This window comes from Sphaerodactylus townsendi, linkage group LG11 (genome assembly GCF_021028975.2).
Source record: "Sphaerodactylus townsendi isolate TG3544 linkage group LG11, MPM_Stown_v2.3, whole genome shotgun sequence".
Lineage (NCBI taxonomy): Eukaryota > Metazoa > Chordata > Lepidosauria > Squamata > Sphaerodactylidae > Sphaerodactylus > Sphaerodactylus townsendi.
Genome location: NC_059435.1, coordinates 52316156 through 52337117, shown reverse-complemented (window position 1 = coordinate 52337117; position 20962 = coordinate 52316156). Strand labels below are relative to the sequence as shown.

Here is a 20962-nt window from a genome sequence, read left to right as displayed (position 1 = left end):
CCCAAACCAGCCTAAGAGTGATCTCCCTCAGCTTCCTCTTCATAACAAGCCTGTGCAAGGTGGGTTAGGCTGAGAGCAAATTGTGACTTGGGGTTATTCAGTGAACTTCCATGGTAAAAGTAGAATTCACATGCGGATCTCCCAGAGCATTCTCCCCTACATGCAAACTGAGATGGTATGGTCCAGAATTCTGTTACATTCTGGGTAATTTGACCAGTAGATGTATCAAATTTAATACCATTAATTAATGGAAATTAATTAATTGAAAAGTTAATAGTATGCATAAAAAAGGAAGTGGGAATCAGCTTTTAACATGTGTTTAGTTGGTGACCTATTATTAGGCAGTGACAGCCCATGGGCTACAGTTTATGAAAAATTTTTGCCAACAAATCACAGCTGACTTATGGCAATCTTGTAGGGTTTTCATGACAAGAGACGTTCAGAGGTAGTATGCTATTGCCCACCTCCACATCAAGTGAGACTTTATTGGCTGTGACTGAGAGAGCTACTTCGGATGTGCTTGAGTATGCCTGATAAGGTTTTGACATCTTTTTGTTGGAGCAAAGAAACCTTGTGCAACATCACAAACTACCTTGAAAAGATCCCTTAACGTGGAAGGTGGTTTGCCTAGTGCTATGGGAGATATTATGGGAACAGGACATAACCAAGGTCACCTTGGGAGTGCTTAATGGCTTGGGCAGTTCCCCCTCCCACATCCAGATTTGAGTCAGGCTACCATATAGTTATTAGTATACGAATTAATTCTATTCAGTTGAAGCTTTTTAAAAAATAAACCGCATTGTAAAAACGAAGTTCTTAAATTGGCTTTCATGCAGTAAAAGCGGAGTGGTCCTTTAAGTTGTACCTGTGTCTTTCAGACATGACCAGGTAAATGAGACCAAGCATCCATTTTTAAAGGCTCTGCGTGTGCGTCTTGTTCTTTCTCTCCTCCCCAACACCCCGTGTATCAAATCAAAAAGCAGAAGATGGGGAGGATCTGGTAACTAGAAGGACTGCAAATCAATGCTCTCCGTGCAATAAACTTGCACAGCGGCCGAACAAAAAAAGAACAAGCTGCAACAGAACTGGGCAGATGTTGCATCCTAAATTTCAGGTACGGAGAGAGGATCCTGGGAGTTGCAGTCTTTAGAAGGACAGCAAAGGCGCGCCTTGCCAGGCGGAGACTACAATCCCAGGAGCCCGTGGGCAAACAAGGAAAAGGTAACAACTTCCTGGAAAACCCACAATGCGAAGCCGCTGCAAGTGTGAACGGGAAGTGGCAAAAGGGAGTCGGTGTTTGCAAACCAGGCAGCCCACGCGTGGGCTGTGGGTAAGTGCGCCCCAAGGATGTGCCTTCTTTATGACCCATTATTTCTTGTCTTATGGTTTCTGTGGTTTTGCTTGCAATTATGGCTTTCTCAAACCTGCAGACTACTTAGGCTTCTCCGATTTTAGCATGTTTCTGTTGAGATCAAATACCTCGAAAGCTTAGGGATTTTATTCCTGTGTAGTCATGAACCCTTCATCTCGGTCCGTTGCTAGATATTGAACGTATTGGAAACATACTGATGTTTTGACATTAAAAGGCATTTAGGATTTGCTTCTTCCCTTCTCTTTACAGACTGTTTCTGTTTCAGTGATGGTTCTGCGGTGATTCATCATCTCTCCCACGCAGTATTACAAAGATTGCTCCTAGGTTGCTCCGGCTCTTTACTCATCGCTAGTAACATGAGCAAAGTGGCTGTGGGTGTTTTTCACGTCGCCTGAATTTTTAAAACACTTGATTTAATTATTACAATCGTTTCCTGGGCCTTCTGAGTGCTGTGATGTTTGAAGAGCAGGGCCAAAAGGGACTAAGCTATGAGGGAAGAAAATGCTTAATCTGTATAAACATTCTCTCTCTGTGTTATTCATGTTCCAGCCTATTTATTAATTTTTTTGCCTCAGTTTGATTGAAGGTGGCTTCCATTTAAAACACATGTTCTTAGGAAACATTGTTTTTTTTAAATTCAGAATACTTAAAGGCACAATAATTTATGTCAATAAAATCATCCCTGTTTCTCATATGGCAATAACCTGTAAAACAACTACTTTGGGAGCCCTCTTTGACTTCCCAGGCAGTCTGTTTTAAAGTTTTGGCTCCACTACGGTGTTTGCATTGCCCATTCTTCCTGAACGGAGAACAGAAACAAAAGGGTGCATGGGTTCATAAGTAACACTTACGTTTCCCTATTCCCGTGGTGGCGAACCTATGGCACTCCAGATGTTCATGGACTACAATTCCCAATTGGCCATGCTGGTAGTGGCTGATGGGAATTGTAGTCCATGAACATCTGGAGTGCCATAGGTTTGCCACCACTGCTTATTAATCCAGTCCTTCCTCCAATGAGCCAGGGTGACATACATACCTTAATTTTCTTCTAGTAACATGCAGAGGCAGGGACAAAACCTTCATCTGTTGAATTTTGTCTTGCTAGATAACTGATAATGTCATTACAAGTGTTTTGTACTTAAGCGTTCTCCTGCAAGATAGATGTTGAGGATCAGAAATTAAAACCTAATATATTTAAAGGTTTCTGTTTTGACTATTGAAAAAAGCATAAAGCTACCTCATGGTGAGCCAAGGCAAATGTGACTAGGAGGTGATGGTATTCTCATTGTCCATAGAAGTTACCTTGTATGAAAATTGCCTTTCCAAGTGAACATTATTGAGCTAATATTAACTATAGCCTAAGGAAAGTTAGGTTCAGATTTCAGTCCAGCATTGGAACCTGTGGATAGACTGAAGAAAACATCTATAGCAGTGGTTCTCAACCTGTGGGTCGAATGACCCTTTTACAGGGGTCGCTTAAGACTCTCTGCATCAGTGTTCTCCATCTGTAAAATGGATAAATGTTAGGGTTGGGGGTCACCACAACATGAGGAACTGTATGACAGGGTCGCAGCATTAGGAAGGTTGAGAACCACTGATCTATAGGAACTTTTGCCTTTCTGGAAAATTGGTATATCAGTTTTCCACTTATGGTTATTGCAAGGATGAACCATACATTTACATCTATATTAAACATTATAAAATAGTGACTACTTACTTTCCAGGTATTTTTCTATATATTTCATGCCTTGATTATACATGCATTCTTAACAATTATGTGATTGAAATTCAGTGGGGAAGGGAGTGGAGCTTTGGCTCAGTTATAGAGTACATGCTTTGTATGCGGACAGTGTCAGAAGAAAACCCACGCATCTCCAGGTAAGGAATGGCAGGCTCGGTTTCAGGGGCATAGCTACAGAAAATAGCTCTCGGGGCAAGCACTGAAGTTGCCCCCGCCCCGCCCTGCCCAGAATCCACTACCTTTCCACGGCCTCCACAGTGAGGCAGCAGTGTCTGGGGGAGCATCAAGCCACCCTAGTTGGGAGGAGAGATGGAGGAAGGAAGGATAGTTGGACACTGTGGGCATGCAGAAGGTTCCAAGGTTAAATCCCTGGCATCTTTATGGAAATCATTTTAAATTCCATCATGTTTCAGTTTCTAAACAAAAAGCAAAAAGTTTAGCAACAATAATACAAAAGCAAAACACACAACGTCCAAGTTTAACTAGTGCAGCACAGACTAAAATAGAGGAGGTGCTTCAGCAACAATGAAATTCCATTCACAAATACAACTTTAGAACTTTTAACTCTTTTACTAAGAATTTAATAAATATTGTTGCATGTTGCTGAAGCATCATTCAGATAATAATCTGTGCCAGCACCCAGATAAAACTTTAGTCATAATCTCCAAGCATAGTACATAGTTGCACAAGTGGAACTGTTTCACCAGATTTAAGAAAAAACAGAAGGGTGCAACCAATTGCTGTGTGTGGAATTAAGGTTTGTTTGCAGCAGAAATAGATGGTAGAATTCTGAGCTGACAAAATGGAATGTGCCACTTCAGATGGCAGGGGGGTCATATTAGTGCTTCCCCGTGTAACTCCCCATATAAAAATAGCACGTCAGAGAGAGATGCTGCAACCTAGATCTTTGCATATGGTGCTAGTTTTCCAGTTAAAAAGAATCATTACTATTAGGATTTTTAAAAAAATGTTATCTCTCACCTGCATTTTGAAGTGAAACAGTGGCTAAGAGCAGTGGACACTAATCTGGAGAACCAAGTTTGATTCCCCATTCTTCCACATGAAGCTTGCTGGGTGACCTTGGACTAATCACAGTTCTTCAGAATGCTCTCAGCCCCCCACCGCACAAGGTGTCTGTTGTGGGGAGAGGAAGGGAAGGTGTTTGAAAGCCGCCTTGGGACTCCTTACAGAAGAGAAAGGTGTGTTATAAATCCAAACTCTTTGGCTCATTCCGCACACGCAGAATAATGCACTTTCAAGCTGCTTTCAGGGCTCTTTGAAGCTGTGCGGAATGGCAAAAACAGTTGTGAAAGCATCTTGAAAGTGCATTATTTTGCGTGTGCGGAATGAGCCTAAACCATCTCAGCGCTGTGCCCTTTCTGTACTGTTCACTCAGGCCTCAGGTAGATGGTGCTGGAAAAGACCTTCTCTAACTGAGCTTCTGAACAACCACTGCTAGATAGAAGCTATATATATATGAAGTACCTTAGTCACAATATCCATGAGCAGCTAAGCATTCATTTGAAAGCTTGGTGAAGTGGAAGACAAGGATTTCCTTTTTTGGAGCTCTCCTATCAATGAAAAGGACTGCCTGTAGGAGATTGAGACAGTAAAATATTTGACTACTTCATTAAAATGTTGAATATTAACAGCATAGGAAAAATGTGTACAGTTAAGTATGAATGAATGACACAAAACATACTTGCCTCCAAATGTTATTCTTTTGTCATTCTAGATCTACTAGGATTTTTCTCCTACAAGTAATAGTTGTGCCTGACTTGATACCCTGCTTGGTAAGCATGAATTCTCTTTTTTTTCTCTAAGAAAATTAATTTAGCACAGGAAGTATGAACTATTGAAAAATGCATCTAACTTGACTGTCAGACGTTGGACATCAATTATGAACTTTAGGTTAAAAGTGGATGCTTACTAGAGGTGAAAAATTTCCATAAATTGTGGAGCTATGGCGGGTGAGGGTGGGGGGAGGAATTTTTTTTTTCTGGTTTAAGTCCAGTTTAAGGGTTTTTTTTAGCATTCTAACTATTGTGCTATAGTACTAAACCAATACAGCAGTTCAGTTCTGAGTGGCCAGCATTCAAATGACAGCTGCAAGCACTGAATTGCTAAACTGGTCTAGTGCTGTAGGACAAAAGTTAGGATGTTTTACAAAAACCAAAATAGAATGTGCTGTAAAGATAGTGGGGGAAAAGCTGCATGGTTTGAAATGAGCAGAGCACTTCGGGTGCAACTGATTTAAATATGCTATAGTACCTCTGCCCCCATGCCTTTTTACAATAAGTTGATCGGGCAATGTATAACAACTGGTTTAAAACAACAATATGAAAGGGCCAAATAGTTATTTCAGGGTTGCTTTCTAGGTTTGTTTGTAGAACTGTAGTGTACATAATTTCTTCTGTCCTTCTTGAGAAATAGGAGTTGGTCTGAATATTATTTACTTGATAACATTTTCTTTCCCAGGAGACATTTTCACTGGCTAGATATGGGTTGCCGTGAAGTTCATGCTGCAACAGTCCTGGCTTTCCTTTCTGGAACAGCTGCCTTATCAGGACTTATCGCTGCTGCCCTGCTTCCTAACTGGAGACAAATGCGCCTGCACACCTTTAACAAAAATGAAAGGAATGCAACGGTTTACACTGGGCTTTGGATTAAATGTGTTCGTTTTGATGGAAGCAAAGACTGTGTAATTTATGACACTGAGTGGTATACAGCTGTAGATCAGTTGGATTTGCGTGTCCTCCAGTTTACTCTTCCCATAAGCATGTTGACTACAGTGTTGGCTCTGTTTCTCTGTTTGATTGGCATGTGTAACACAGCCTTCATCTCAACTGTGCCGAACATCAAGCAAGCCAGATGTCTCATAAACAGTGCAGGTTGCCATCTTGTGGCTGGCCTCTTCTTTCTCCTTGCATGCGCCATTTGTTTGGCTCCGTCTATCTGGGTCATCTTCCATAATCAAGAAATGAACAAAAAATATGAGCCCGTTTTCTCCTTTGACATTTCTGTATTCATTTCTATTGCCAGTGCGGGAGGTTTGCTGTTCACAGCCATTCTCTTGTTCCTGTGGTATTGTGCATGCAAAACACTGCCTTCCCCTTTCTGGCAGCCCCTGTATTCACATGCACCTAGTGTACACAGCTATGCTTCCCAGCCATATTCTGCACGGTCACGCCATTCTGCCATTGAAATCGACATCCCCGTGGTTACACATACCACTTAAAAAAGAAGTTGGAAAAGCCAAACACCATTTTCTGTTTCATAACAAACGCCTATGGATCAGGGGACTCTCTTATTATTACCTGGGAGACTTCTAAAAACAATGCATAAGCAGCATGTGAACAGGGTTGACATTTTAGTTGGTAGTTTTTACAGCTTTCTTTGGGTTTACTACAGGGAGCAATGGAGTAAGCCAAAATATTAGTAGTCGTGCTTGTAAGTCTCATCAAAGCCGATGGCGTTTAAGTAACTTTTAGTTATCTTTTTACTTCTATATATTTCTAGACAGTTTCTTCCTTGAGTTGTGCTACTGAAAAACATGGCTGCTGGTGTTTGTAAATTAACTTGTGAAATTTTAAATCTAGTAAGGCCAACTTCTAAGCAAAGCTTGTGGAGCGGGACTTTGCTGCCTCTCTTTGCAGCTCACCTTGCCACCAGTTTGGCTTGTGGGGAGTTAGGGACCCCCACAAATAGCATGAGGTATGAAGAATGGGTCAGCAGAGGGAGAAGAGAATATGCAACGATTGCTCTTGGTTTCCACAGGGTTGCAATATGGAACAATACCTTTGGACCCATCCCAGGAATTTTAATAATGTGCTTTGATTGTAGCTACTTTTATGTTAGAGAATAAATTTTGTGCCTGTGTTACCTCTACTACTCATACAGGGAACAGTCAACATGCATTTGGTTTCCTTTGTGTTACTGGAACGGAAACTGAAAGTTAAGTTGTGTTTTCTATTCTCCCAGTTTTCAAAATAGTTCTTCCATCTTATTCCTGTTCTTTTGCTTTCCATTGTGCATGTATAAAAGCTACTTGTGAATTTTATAGAATTGTGTTGCCAGATGGATCCTTCTCTTGGGACAAAAGCCAGAGATTTAGAAGAAGCTTACATAAATTTAGTTGTTGGTTTCATAGCAATAATGTAGTCTGAATTCCATAAGCAAGTTTTCATTCTTTATAAAACACTTCCTAAAAGCTATATTTTCCTCCAGAGTTTATTCCAACTGAGTAAGTAACCAAAAATCCATTTACAGTTTTAAAAATTTATACAGTAAAACAGAAATAATTCAAATAGACTCAGGATTATATAAAGCTGCTATATCGTTTCTATACTTTTTAGTGTCATCTAAATTTTAGACTGTTACTGAATAAGGATTATTTTTTTAAAGGGATATTAAACAAATGGACTCTTGATAGCTTTTTCCAAACCAATTCTAACTTTATAGTAACCTTTTAGACTATCTTTTGTACAAATATTATTGAAGAGACTATTATCAGGTGCAGTATTTTATTTAGAAATTGGTTTTAACACTAGACTTCACATATTAAAGCTTGCGTATAAGTTAGAATTTTAAAATCTTACCCTTCTTAGTCATAAATTGCCAAATTAATGAGTTTTATGCCTCTTATATAAGGGAAAAATATTCATGCAGTGTCATTTCCTGTTAAAGAGAATATTTTCACAAAAGATTCTGCACATACTGTGGAACTACTAGGATCTCTACCAAAGCAGGACTTGACCATATGAATTTGTTGGCCTTATTTATTCTTAAAGCAAGTGCCCTGACCTGGATGGCCCAGGCTAGATCAATCTCAGTCTTGGAAGCTACGCAGAGTGGGCCTTGGTCAGTACTTGGATGAGAAACTATCAAGCAAAGTCCAGAGTCGCCATGCAGAGACAGGCAATGGCAATCCACCTCAGATTCTCTTGCCTTGGGGGTACCTTAAGTTGGCTGTGATTTGATAGCACTTTACACACATATAGACAGTGAAGCAATTCCTTAAAAAGAACCCATTTACAAGCACTTTATAGGGAATATTTTCCATTACAGGTATAAACTCCTAATGTGTGTGCATTCAGCTTGTTTTAAATGGTCACTTCCAAAATTTGCTGGCAGAAGTTTTAATACTGATGGTGCTAGAGTGTGGAATAATTGTTTGGCCCTTTCCCACTTCAGTTCATGGGGTATTTATTTATCTACAGAATTTGCATCCCACATTTTTGCCCTTCTAGGTCCACATAGGTGATTAACAATTTTAAAATGTACATGATAAAATTACATTTTAAAACCATAAATCCTCCTCCCAAACACATATAATTTAAGCAATTATAAACACAGTTAAAATGCATAGAGATTATTAAAAACACTGGCTAGGAAGAAGGGATAATTTTGTTTTGATAATGGAAATGTTTCCAATATGACAAAGATCCAGAAGAATGCCGTGCAGTAGGCATTCGGAGGTTGAAGCTGGCTGGATTGTGGCCAGTAAATTTAAACATCTTGTGGCAAATGCTGCAAAGGTTTTAAAAAGGTTGGGTATACTTCCATCAATTGGGTACTACTTCCACATCTATTTGTTCTATAGTAAAACCTCTTGTTACAGGATCCTGCTCTGCATTTTTGAAAAGATAATTTTAGTTCTCATGTTGGGGCAGTTATTTCATAGTGATGCTGTAAAATGCAGGCCAATGTATTGGTTGCTGATTGTTCTGTTATTAAAACTATATCCTAATATCTCTCAAAGTTCTGTTTCTGCTTGTGGATGCAAAAGTTGCTGAGTTTGAATTTGGGTTTGATCTGAAACTCTTTTGAATGTTTCCTTGTCTAGCTTGTACAAATGCCAGAGTTTTCTAGCATGGAATTAAATATGTGACTTTCATCATGTGTCTAACAACTTACCTATGCTTGTGTTTGAATAGGGAAAATTAGTAGTTCACATGTGCAGAATTCCAGTTTATTTATGATAACCATTTTTGTGTAAAAGGAAATATGTATTTTTAATTAAAAAAGAATTGTATTACTGTGATTTATTTATTGTCTTTACTGAAGTGTAATCAAAGCAAACTTAAAGAAATAGGAAATTTAAGAAAAAGACAGAAATACGCTTTGTTTAGCTACAACAGCAAATCATGATTTGGGAATGAGCCTGGGGAGCCTTGGCCCTGCATGTTGCATTCTCCTTTTGCACAAGGAGAAATCGTTGGTTCTTTCAGATTTTGCAACAAACTGGTGTTTGCAGTGACATCCAGACTGGAGAACTATGGCTGCTTATGCATTGCTGAAAAGTTTTGCCATCTTTGCTTCAAAATGGGATTTTGTGCGTGCACCATCTATTTTTCCCCATATTTTTTGTTTATACTTGGTTAACTTCCCTTGCCTCTATCCAGGCTGATCCACCATTTTGCCCACCTGCCTTCTTTTTTGTTGCTATGCATTTTGGAATGTTGCCTGCCTTTTTTTGTAGTTTGTTTTGGGGCCATCTGCTCCATTGATAGTTCACTGGATATATGGATCATCCCACTTTCAGACTCACCTGCAAGCATCCTCCAAAGTCTTCTGATGGGGTGGAGATGGCTGCAGCAATTGCCCTTGTGCTCTGCATATAGTGTTCCCTCCCTTTCCCTCTCCCTCTCCCGGGGCTGTTTGGTTTACATTGTTCACCCCAAGCCTTGACAGTTTCACTGGGTTTACTGCACTATTTCTCAACAGCACTGGGGAAAAAAGGAATCCACTGGAGAGACCTCTACAACTTAACAATTGTCTTAACATGGAGGAGGCATGGGAGGGAGGTTGGTAGTTGGGCAGCAGGAATTGGCTGTGGATGGGGGAATGGTGGGAGGAGCAAGAAAACCCAGGAAACCTTAATACATAGGGAATCTCCTTCAGTTTCTCTGAGAAGAAGATTGCAATTACAGAGCGTTCATAAAATGCAGGGATTCTCAGATCTGAGAGTAGGGTGATTGCCAAAAAGGGTGAAACAGGTGCATAAATGAGAATCAAGCCTGAAAGGAATGTACACCCAAAATGGAGGGGGCCACATGGGTGTAAATGGCCCCTGTTTTGTACTTTTCCTGCAAACCAAGGGTTTACAAACTAAAAAGATTATCTTGGTTATGGTCACAGGAAGTCCGGAGTTCATTCACATAGAATCTGAACCAAGACAACGATTTAAGGGAAGTGGCTTTCCAGAAAACAAACTCTGGACTGGCTCTTCAGCTTCTCCACTGTTGAAATGGCACTTTGCTGTTTTTGTACCTATTTATCCTTTAGGAAAAGAAGGCATAGAAATTTAGCCTCGTCCTAGTACTACTGCCGTGCTTGCCTATCTTTTCTAACTTTACCTTGGCTGTTAGACCAAGCGTGATGGATTTGCTCCCATACAAATATGTTTTTGGCTGACTAGGTAAGTTGTTTTGTGTTTCTGTGAGAACAAGTAAGGCAAAAATGCTGCAGGTACATTTTTGTTGATTATAAAACATTTTAAATTGTAAAAGGACATAAATATCCCATGCTAATGAAACTAGAGTTGCACTGTGGCACCCAGACTCTGGCAAAGTACCATTTGTTCCATCAAATGCCTGTGAATGAAAGCCAGTGTTGCTTCCAGTATCCAGAAGAATACTGCCACTGACCAGGGAGGTTCCATTTAGCTATCATCACTAATAGGTAGATCCGAGGCGGGGTTGTTGGGACTGATTTAACAACAGCCATAGTTGTCAACTTTCAGCATCCCACTTCTACGCAGGCTCTACCAGCGGCAGCTACTCATCCCTTGAAAACAAAGCCAAAAAAGAAACACCATAATATAAGTATGCAAACAAAGTAACCGTTACACCGCAGCACGAATTCAACCTCAAATATAGCAACGGTTGCCACGGTTCTCTATGACCGGAAGCTGTCAAGGAAGGAGGGCAAGAAATCGAGAATTTCAGTTTCCGGTGGAGGTGAGAAAAAGGATAGAGGGCGGGGTCTCTCACAGAACGTGTCAAAGGAAAGGGGCGGGGCAAGAAGAGTCACGGCGTCGGTAGTTCGAAGGCGGCTGACTCCGCGTTCTATAGCGAGTGCGCCTGCGCGAGCCAACTAGCGGTTCCCTGAGCGAAAGAAATCGAGAACGAAAGTTGACCGGGCGCTGCGGGTCAGCCGCGGTGAAAGATGGAGGCGAAGGCGGCTGCGCAGTGGCCGCCTTGGCTTCTATGCCTGTCAACGACCCTCTTGCTGTGCACCTGCTCGGCAGCGGAGGAGGCCACCGCGCTGCCATCGCCCACCGCTGCCCAGGGAGCGGTCGGGCAAGGTAAGGGAAGGGGCGTGGCTCTTGTGGAGAGGATATCGGGGTAGGTCTGCGGAGAGACCCACGTTCAAAACCCGTGATGACGTTGGGGCAGTCTCGTTTATCTTAGCCTACCTCACAGGGCTGTTGTGAGCATCATGTGGCCGAAGGGAGACGTGGGGGTTGCAGCCTGGTGTTACTCTTCTTTACGTCAGCTGGTCTTCTTGGCACAGGCAAAGGAGCATGCCCTTCATGATTTTCCCCTGATAAGGCATCCTTTTGTCTACCTGTCCTCCCTTTGAATATTAGCAATAGTGTCACCCTGTCCGGGAGCCAGAAACCTAATGAGATGTAATTGCCCAGTTCCTGCCCTTGTTTTGCCTTTTCCACTGGCTCCTGCATAATGTGACTGCCTATTAACTTGTATCTATAAAAACCAGTTCATCCTATTTGTCCTTTGACTCTAGTAACTGAGTGCATGCCAAACCCTTTTCCTTATTATTGTTAGTCTTGTTTTCTAGGTTGTTTTAGGCCTTTGCATTATACAGAGTAATATCGGGTTTTAATTTAGGAAGGCTGTCCCCTGTATAAGGAATACTTTACTGGTATCAGATGTTGTACATGCTGATTTGCTACAGGAAACAATTGCAACTCAAACAGTAGTTGCCAAAATTGATTAAAATGTATAGGCTAGATCTTGCAGAAATGATTGGCTATTATTTTCTGGTGGCTTATGGCAAAGGAATTTGAACTGAAGGTTCTCTTCAATATTTTGAAAGTGTTTTTTTAAGAGATGAAAGAGAAGGAAACATTTAAATATTTGTTACTGAAGTAGGAAGCGTGTCTTGCCTTGATCTTGTAAAGCTAGGGCAGGCAAAACATAAAGCTTATAACTTCCAAGACTGTTAAGTTTAACTTTAAAAAGATTTATGGAGGAGAAGTCGATCTATGGCTACCAATCTTGATCCTCCTTGATCTGAGGTTGCAAATGCCTTAGCAGACCAGGTGCTCGGGAGCAGCAGCAGCAGAAGGCCGTTGCTTTCACATCCTGCATGTGAGCTCCCAAAGGCACCTGGTGGGCCACTGCAAATAGCAGAGTGCTGGACTAGATGGACTCTGGTCTGATCCAGCAGGCTCTTTCTTATGTTCTTATGCTAGTTGTTTTTGGAATTGTGAATTGATAATGTGTACATGAGGCAGAGATCTATATACCTAATCACAAGAGGCTTTTCATGGTTAAATATAATTGCAGAATAAAAATTGTGTCATGTGTGCATTGATGGACATAAACATTGCACTTACTTTTGCATTTTTCTAATGGTTGCCAGCTCTTGCTGCCTCTTTAGGGTTGCAATTAAACATTGTTTCAGCTGTCATTCTAAAAAATAGTCTTATTATTCTTGTAAAAGTTGACTGGTAAGGTAGTCATAAGCAGAACTTGACAAAATGTCTAATTTATCTTAATGGAACCCTGCCCCCTGCCAAGTAAACAGTCGCGGGAAGCTTATTGTTTCATTGACAATTGCCCAAAGAATTATTTGCAGAAGCTGAGAGCTCAAACAAGATAGCTGATAAATTTTTGACAGTACAGATGCTATCAGGAAGGATACAGTGTTAACACTGTTCTAATAATTTATCATCCATGTGCATGTATGCCTCTGAACATATATGAATTCTCTCTTGATCATATTGCATACTATATTCCATATTAGCTGTTAATGAATGAATATAGCTTGCTGTGAAGCTATTGGGTTTCCTTTTCACATGAGCATAAGACAAAGAGCCTGGGTGGTGTAATGGTTAGTATCAAATTAGGATCAAAGTTCAAATTCCCTATCTGCCATAATGCTCACATGGTGACATTGGGCCAACCAGTCTTTCAGACTACCCTATCTCACATAGGATAAATTGGGGAGGAAAAACCCATGAATGTGTCACTTTTGAGGTCCTTGCAGGAAGGGCGAGATATGAATATGGTAAAAAGATAGAGTCCGATTGCCTCAGACCAGAGGTCAATTTAATCCAGGACTCAGTTTCCAACAGAATGAAGGGTGGTATTAGGAAGTCTTGCTGCCATCTCTAAGAAGCGTGGGGAGGGACAGAATAGGTAGACAGCTCTGGGTAAAGTTGTGTTAAATTTACCTGGTTTTTAAAAAATGCTATTTAGGTTCAAATCTATCCCCTTCCGCACATGCAGAGTAATGCACTTTCAATCTACATTCAATGCACTTCGCAGCGGTGTGGAATAGCAAAATCCACTTGCAAACAATTGTGAAAGTGGATTGAAAGTGCATTATTCTGCATGTGCGGAAAGGGTCTAATAACTGTCCATTCAATTCCATCAGAGGGGGGGAAAGCCGTAGAAGATAAATGGAGCTCTGTAATATTTATTAAAACTGTGTGCCGATGCCACCACTTTTTGTGCTTTCAGGACAGTTCACTATGCAGCCAGTCATTTCTCACAGAAGGTTTATTCTTTTCTAGCATGTGCTGTTTTTTCTGGGAAGACTTGTGACGAGTGTATCCAAAACACTTCAGTAAGTTTTGGCGCTTCTTATATTAAGTGTGTGTATCGGGGAGGGGAAAACTCTCATTATTTCATAGATGGTGCTACTATCAACCAGGCTATGTTTGGGGCAGAAGACATGTTTAGATAGAATTTATTACCAGAGAGAAAAATAAAAATCCTGAACTGCGAAGGGAAGAGCTTGGTAAATGAGGTAACTTTTGAGAGAAATTGCTCCAGTAAAATTCTGTAATCAGTGGTTTTTCAGTGGTCCCTTGGAAAATCTTTTTTTCTGGGGTATGTTAAGCCTTTCCTCTGCTTTGATGGGCTCTGGCCAGTCCCAAATTCTTTGACCAAGCAGGCTTGGAAACATATGACTTGAATGGGATTAAACAGAATCTCTTGAGCAGAAAATTATAGCCAACTGCTTTGTACAGAATGCTTTAAAAATTGACTGAAGTGTTGCTGTTTAAAATTATCTGGTTTGAAGGAAGCAAAGGCATACTTTTGACTTCAGTTCACTTTTGTGAAGTCTGCTAATGTAAATTAGTGTTGCCACTTTTATAACAGATGGAGTTTCATCTTTTCTAAGAGGTGGAATTTCAGAATTTTTCCTAACATAGTCTGATGTGCTGCTGGTAGTCATGTCTTTTCTATGACGACGTTGCCTGTTGATTGTAGTTTCATTCTGAAAAGCCTCTTGCAGAAATTGGGTGGGATCCAGATAAACCTTTCCATTGGTGGAATGGAACTTTTCTGCCTTATCCCTTTTCACCGCTGCCTGCTGATCTCCACAAGATGCTGCTCCAGAGGAAAAGGAGACCCTAAGAAACAATTTGGGGGCGGGGCAAAGGATTCTACAGCAGGAAGAGGAAATCAGTGAAATAGCCAACTCAGTAGATGTAATGTTGACAAAATGTACCTGACTCAGCAACCCAGTTGTTTTTGTGTTGCCAGGGAGGTGAGTTATCCTTGATCAAACTTGCCCCAGGCTACTCTTTAAGTGTTGGTGCTATTGCTGGCAAAACGGTGCATGGCCTGTTATCCTGGATTAAGGTGCCATCTAAGCTGCAGGTGATGCTGTAGGCGCAGAAGGCATATAAAGGATATACTTTGTTATATGCAAAGGTTTTCTTCTTGCCCCCCATGACTTTCTTTCTGTAATGGGGAGTTGGCAACCATAATGTAGTTGAGCAAAGAAAAGATGCAGGCCTGAAAGTGTGCAGATTCAACTGTTTTAAGGTCTTAGATGCCTTGAATTTGCCCTTCTTCTGGAGACAGAAGAAAGAAACATGAAAATGTTTAGGCTCTTTTCCTAGGAAGGACAACAAAAGGCAATAGAGATAGGAAAGAAACAGGTCCTAGTTCATCTTGCGTCAAAGGATCAGATGCTCCCATCTTCCAATAAGGGTCCTAGAATACTCAAATGTTTTAGGGAAAGGGAAAATCTCCACCTTTCTTTATGACTGATTGATGATGATGAACTTTGGGGTTTATTCTTTTTACTGCTATTCTGATGTAACCTATAAAAGTAAGAACACACTGTCATCTTGTGTGGTTCTCCTGATGCTGTTTGCCCGGTTGTTGGCGTGAATAAAATATTAAATTTTATTCCTTTGTTGGCTTAAGGTTTTTGGCTTAAATATTTTGAACCCGTTACCCTGCTGTAACAATGCCATTCCAATTCTGGTGGTGGTACCATTCCAATTCTGGTGTTTTATACCATGGGTTTGCCATGATCAGGATAGCTCAGGCTAATCGGGTCTTGGAAGCTAAGTAGAGTCAGCCTCAGTTAGTATTTGGATGGGAGATAATCATGGGTTACTAGGGCTGCTATTCAGAAGCAGGCAATGGCAAATCCTCTCTGTTAGACTCTTGCCTTGAAAACCATGCAGGTTGCCATAAGTCAACTTCAATTGGATGGCAAAAAAAAAGGAAAAGGGGGGGAAAGTGCCTTCTCCCACTTTGCATAAACATCCAGCTGGGTCAACCAGCATGATGTTTTGAAAGAGAACGGTACCACAGATGGAAAGGAAGCATAATTAGATAAAAATGTATTATGTGATAGATGGCAGTAAAGTTAATTACGTAAGGGCTTTTCAGAAACTTACTGCAGAATTCCTGAATGTTATAAGCAACAAAGGGTATTGAAGAGACGTTTTCATTTTGTTGTCCAAAGTGCTATATAACCCTTCTCTACTGTAGTTTGTACAAATTCCCCTTCCCTAATTTTGATTTTGGCCCTGTTTTAATTGCAGGGTAATAAAAAAACCTTATAGCTCAAAGATGGCTTCCCTCTACACTGGGTAGCTGTATTGTGTTTATAAGAGTGATTGTCTTCTTGTGTCAGATGAGCTTCCACCTGTTTTGAACCATTTAGTATAATTTAGTAACTATTTAGTATAAACAATCCTGAAAAACTTTTGCTATGTCCCATTTAAAAGGTTTAGGTTTGGTCCAGGTGGTCGACCAAACCATCTTTGAAAAGCAAATGAGTGAGTGCAGGCCAGATTCAAATTGAGGCTGGATATTCAAGGAAGAGGGGGCTTCAACCCCATCCTCAGTATGGTCAAAAGCCAGGTTCCCCACACAGTTGTCAGCATTTTAAAAGGGGGTGGGAGAAACACCTCTGTGTTATAAAGACCTGTCACTTTTTCTTTAAAACACAGATAACAATAGGGGAGTCCTTTTTCAGTGAGTGACTGAATGAGTGTTGAAGAGTTAATCCTCCTTCCCCATATAGTCTCCTTCATTTAGTAGTAAGCAATGCCTTTATTGGCATGTACAAGGTGACACAATAATACTTATAAAATACACAATGACATTTCTTCAGCTAAAAAACTCAATTGGCAAATGTAAAATATTAATAACAATTATATAGTATTGTTAGCAATATTAATATAATACTGCTAACCGTTTAAAAGTTAGTATCCATCTAGGTTTGTATCTATAACGTTTAACAGAAATTTCGCTACATTCTCACAAACACTCGGATCAAGGTTGTCCAAGAGTAGAGGAATCTTAAGAGCATCAGTTAATTGGTTGTATAGGAGCAGAGACAAGGAGGATTGCTTCATTCTAACTAACCATATACTATATGATCCTCATCAGAAGGGAAAGTTGTGACATAGGCAAGAGTTTAAGAAGAATTTTTTTAAAGGAATGAAATCGGGGAATTTTCCCAGCACATTTCTGCCAGAAAGCTACTCAGAATGGTTGCTGAGATACGTTGGAATCAGTCAGACCACGGGTAGTGCCCAGGCTTGCTTTGGTAACAGAATGATGGATGATACAGCTAAACTGCTGCAGCATCAGCGGCATGGAGACTGAGAAGAGATCAGACAGAAACACATCTAGCCAATTTGTGTGCAGGCAAACCTAAAAAGAATCGCTTTTCTATGTCTGGTAGAAAGTCACCCAGTTATTATTTTTATAAAGCCTTCTGTACTTGCAGAGACAAAGACAATACCCAGCTTGAGCATTTGCTACTCATGAAAACAATTAAATTGGAGTGTGACTAATTTAAGAAAATGTTTGTGCTGATTCAAGATGCAGTTAATGGTTCTCATGGGACTATGTGGCTAATGGAAAACATGGCTGATGCAGTCTAGAGGGTGAGTTTGACATCGGAGTGGTTCTGATTCATTGATAGGCTTGATTTACAAAGAACAAAGAGCTCTTGTCAAAGTTGACCGGCACTGACCACAGCTAGAACAAGGCAGTAGGATTTCACGGTACAGTCCTCAAAAAAGAGGTCTTAGAAGACAAGGAAAAGAAGGGGTGGTTTTTTTTGCCTTTGATAGCAGGATAATTGTAATTGGTATCTTGGCTCCAAAATGAAAGAGGCAGTTCAGAACTGTTTAGTTACAGTCCTGCTGAACGATATTCCAGGTCTGATGATAGTAATAAATTTATGGTGGTGTCAACTTCTTTTAAAAGGTGAAGGATTTACTTAGTAAGGATACATGTGTGATTTTTCACTTTTCTTTAGTGTCTGTGGTGCAATGAAAACTCTATTTGTATGGATTACCCCGTGAGGAGTATTATTCCATCATCTACACTGTGCCCACTGTCAGAGGCTCGCTGGGGAGTCTGTTGGGGTGAGTACTAATTATAACTCTGTCATGGATGCTTAACTGTTAATGCAAACTGTAGAAGCAAAGGGTAGCTCCAAGGGGGTGGGGTGCGTGCGTGCAGTGCACCGGGCGTGCCCCCCTGTGGGGGCATGGCGGGGGTGTTCCGGGGCGAGGTGGGGTGGAAGACGCACCGGTGCACCGGGCACTTGCTACGTCCAGTGCATCGCCTCTGTGTAGAAGCCACCATGATGGTCCTGATGAGGACAGAAAAGCAGGATATACATTTGGAAATAAAAGGAAAACTCTGTTTTTCATGCAGAAATTGTTAACTAACCTTCTTTTAGTCTGTGCAGTGAGCTTTGCAAGCTAGTCACGAACTTCTGAGTAACCTTACATTGCAAGACAAAGCATTTGTTAATGGGTTTGTTATACTGTTTTTCTGGGAAGTATTTTTTTTCCTAAATTAATGACTGTTACTTTGATACTCAACAGAATGAAATCGACGTCCTGCTGAGTTGTAAGCCTTCCATAAATTAAGCATAGTAACGATAAATGCAATTTGATTTTGGGATCATTTAATATGTTATATCCTCCTGAGCTGGGTGGCCCAGGCTGCCCTGATCTTGTCAGGTTTTGGATGCTAAACAGAGTTGGCCATGGTTAGTCCTTGGATAGGAGACCACCAAGGAAGTTGAGTTGCAAAAGCAGGCATTGGCAAACTATTTCTGTACCTCTCTTGCCTTGAAAACCCCACCGGGTCCCCATAAGTCGGCTATGATGATGGCCAAAAAAAATGTTTTCAGTGGATTTATTTGGGAGGAACACAGGTGAGTGGTCACATTCCTTGCTTCTCTTGTGACCTTTTAGGGCCAAAGCAGACATGACTTTGGGAGTTATGTGAATGGAGCTCCCAGAGTATGCATAGGTAGGTGCACATTACTCCCATTTGGATGGAGCGTGACATGCAAGGCAGGTTGATTCCCCCACAGTCCTTTTTTCCAACTTGAAGCAGTCCTGCAGAGCTACTGTTTGTCCTGCTGGGATAACATACAAGCACAAGCCAAAGTTTTTCAATTCTGACATGTTATCCAACTATAATTTGCATTAAGAAACTCCCCAGGCTAGATTGGAAAGGGGGCAGGGGCTGAGGTAGGAATAGCCTCAGCTGGCTTGCGGGCCTGATAAGCCCCCTCAAAGAGCTGAATCTAGTCCCTGAGCCACATGTTTGACACCCCTGGTCTATGGCTTGTTCATATTCTTCCATACATCGTTTGCGGATTGTCTAAATCTCGTCATTAAGGCTGGCATCTAATATGAAGTTTCCTGGGAATCCACCAGCAAGGCTTTCTTTCTTCTTTGTAAATGTGTTTGTAAATATTAGGTCTCTGTGTGGCCTAATATTTTGTAAAAGCTCAGTACTGATGATCAACTTGTGCAAGCATGTGGTGCTCAAACCATGGACAGCCTTCCTCAAAGAAATTGATCTCTGTATGAAAGCTCCATGCGTTTGTGTTTGTTACCTTGTGTCAAAATGTGTTATCAAGGCCGGAAAGAGCTCTGTGGGCCGATACTGTTCAAGGAGATCTTTGATCACACTTGCTGACCTGATTTTGTCTTGCAGTCAAAATATGTTGGACCTTTCAGGTGACCTGTGTCCACTGGGAACCCCTTCATGTATAGCTTTCAAGTAATCTCACATGACAAACCAAAGGACTGTCTGATCCTGACTTTTTTAAAAAGTCAAGGTGTGTGCTCTCATCGAATCATAGTAGGTGATGCCTCCTGCCCCAGCTCAGCTCAGAGCATTAGAATGACTGTTTACTTAGGGATTTAGCAGGAACTTCTATTTCTTTCTGAGGCACATGAAATGAGGCAGGGTGGGTTTATGCCTAGTCATAGCTGTCTGAACTCTACATAAAACATTTAGAAAAACTGGATTCTGATGCTTGTTTGGTTTCATTTTATCATTTTAAAATGGGCCTAATTTGACAGTCTTTCGAGGTTGTTTCCCTCCAACACACCCATCTAACACTGTAATGGGTATAAGCTTAGATCCATCATTGCATTTCTGCAGGTGAAATGCTGTTTTTGGAGGCTCCACTGTGGAAGTTCTGTGGAAATCCCAGCTGTAGATATATGATATTGGATAGAATTAAACAATGTACATCGACAGTTGCTGACCCATGAACATTTGTGTGATCTATGTGATTGGTGTAATCTTTGAATATGAAATGAACAAGAACTTGAGTGTGAGCTGACCTAGTGAAATCTGGGAAACAAGTCAGCAACTTGAATCCACGGAATAAAATTTTATGACTACACAATCCTCAAACAAAGAAACTTCAAGAGGAGAATTACACAGCTAGATTTTGGAACTTGAGGATAATTCATCAGTTCAGAATGGAAGTCCCCCCCACAACTGACTAGGGATGTAGGATTCTTATCTCACTGCAAATGCTATTTTTCCACCCCAAGCATTTCCCTACTGATAGCAGTATGCATTGTACCTTTGCATCTTTGCAAGCATTTTTTTACAACATGCCTTCCACCTTTTGACTAGGATAAAAGAATTCAGACCTCCATTTCTACTCCTGAGGAAGAGAGCTGTGAAAGCTTATAACCTGAAATTCTTGTCAGTCTCTGAGGTGTTGCAGGACTTGAATCTAGTTATTCTACTGAGCAAACCAGTGTGGCTACCCACTGAAATGCCCTTGAACTTAGTTATACTTGTATCGTTGCTTAAATATCCAAGAGACGCCACTTCTGCCTGTTCATTAAACAGACGGATTATCATCTTCACCCATCCTTTACCCTATTTCCAAGCTCCTGCATTCAATGGTCATCAGCCCCATCCAGAGGGAGCACTGAATCCATCTGTGGGAGCAGCTTGGCGCCAGTGGATTTGCCTTCCTTGGGGCACTTGCCCTAGCGCAGGAGTGGATTGCTCCTTAGCAGTGGGACACTGTGCTGGATGCTGCGCCAG

General features: G+C 41.0%; 2 protein-coding genes across 3 annotated transcripts in view; both read left to right on the top strand.

Moving 5' to 3' along the window:
* Nucleotides 1–837: 837 nt before the first annotated feature.
* Nucleotides 838–9156, top strand: CLDN12 (claudin 12). The gene is made up of 3 exons (XM_048511460.1): nucleotides 838–1330; nucleotides 4849–4906; nucleotides 5592–9156. The coding sequence occupies exon 3, from the start codon at nucleotides 5614–5616 to the stop codon at nucleotides 6349–6351; it is 738 nt and encodes a 245-aa protein (XP_048367417.1). The 5' UTR covers nucleotides 838–1330; nucleotides 4849–4906; nucleotides 5592–5613; the 3' UTR covers nucleotides 6352–9156.
* A 1972-nt stretch (nucleotides 9157–11128) lies between these two features.
* LOC125441200 (pituitary tumor-transforming gene 1 protein-interacting protein-like) overlaps nucleotides 11129–20962 on the top strand; it is a 29732-nt gene continuing 19898 nt past the window's right edge. For both annotated transcript variants that reach the window (XM_048511600.1, XM_048511599.1), the window contains exons 1-3: nucleotides 11129–11421; nucleotides 13882–13934; nucleotides 17895–18003. In XM_048511600.1, coding sequence (XP_048367557.1) covers nucleotides 11283–11421; nucleotides 13882–13934; nucleotides 17895–18003 — 301 coding nt within the window. In that variant the 5' untranslated portion in view covers nucleotides 11129–11282. The remainder of the gene's footprint in view (nucleotides 11422–13881; nucleotides 13935–17894; nucleotides 18004–20962) is intronic.

What these genes read in the sequence shown, in the direction of transcription:
- CLDN12 (XM_048511460.1), top strand. Translation starts at nt 5,614, where the DNA reads ATGGGTTGCCGTGAAGTTCATGCTGCAACAGTCCTGGCTTTCCTTTCT.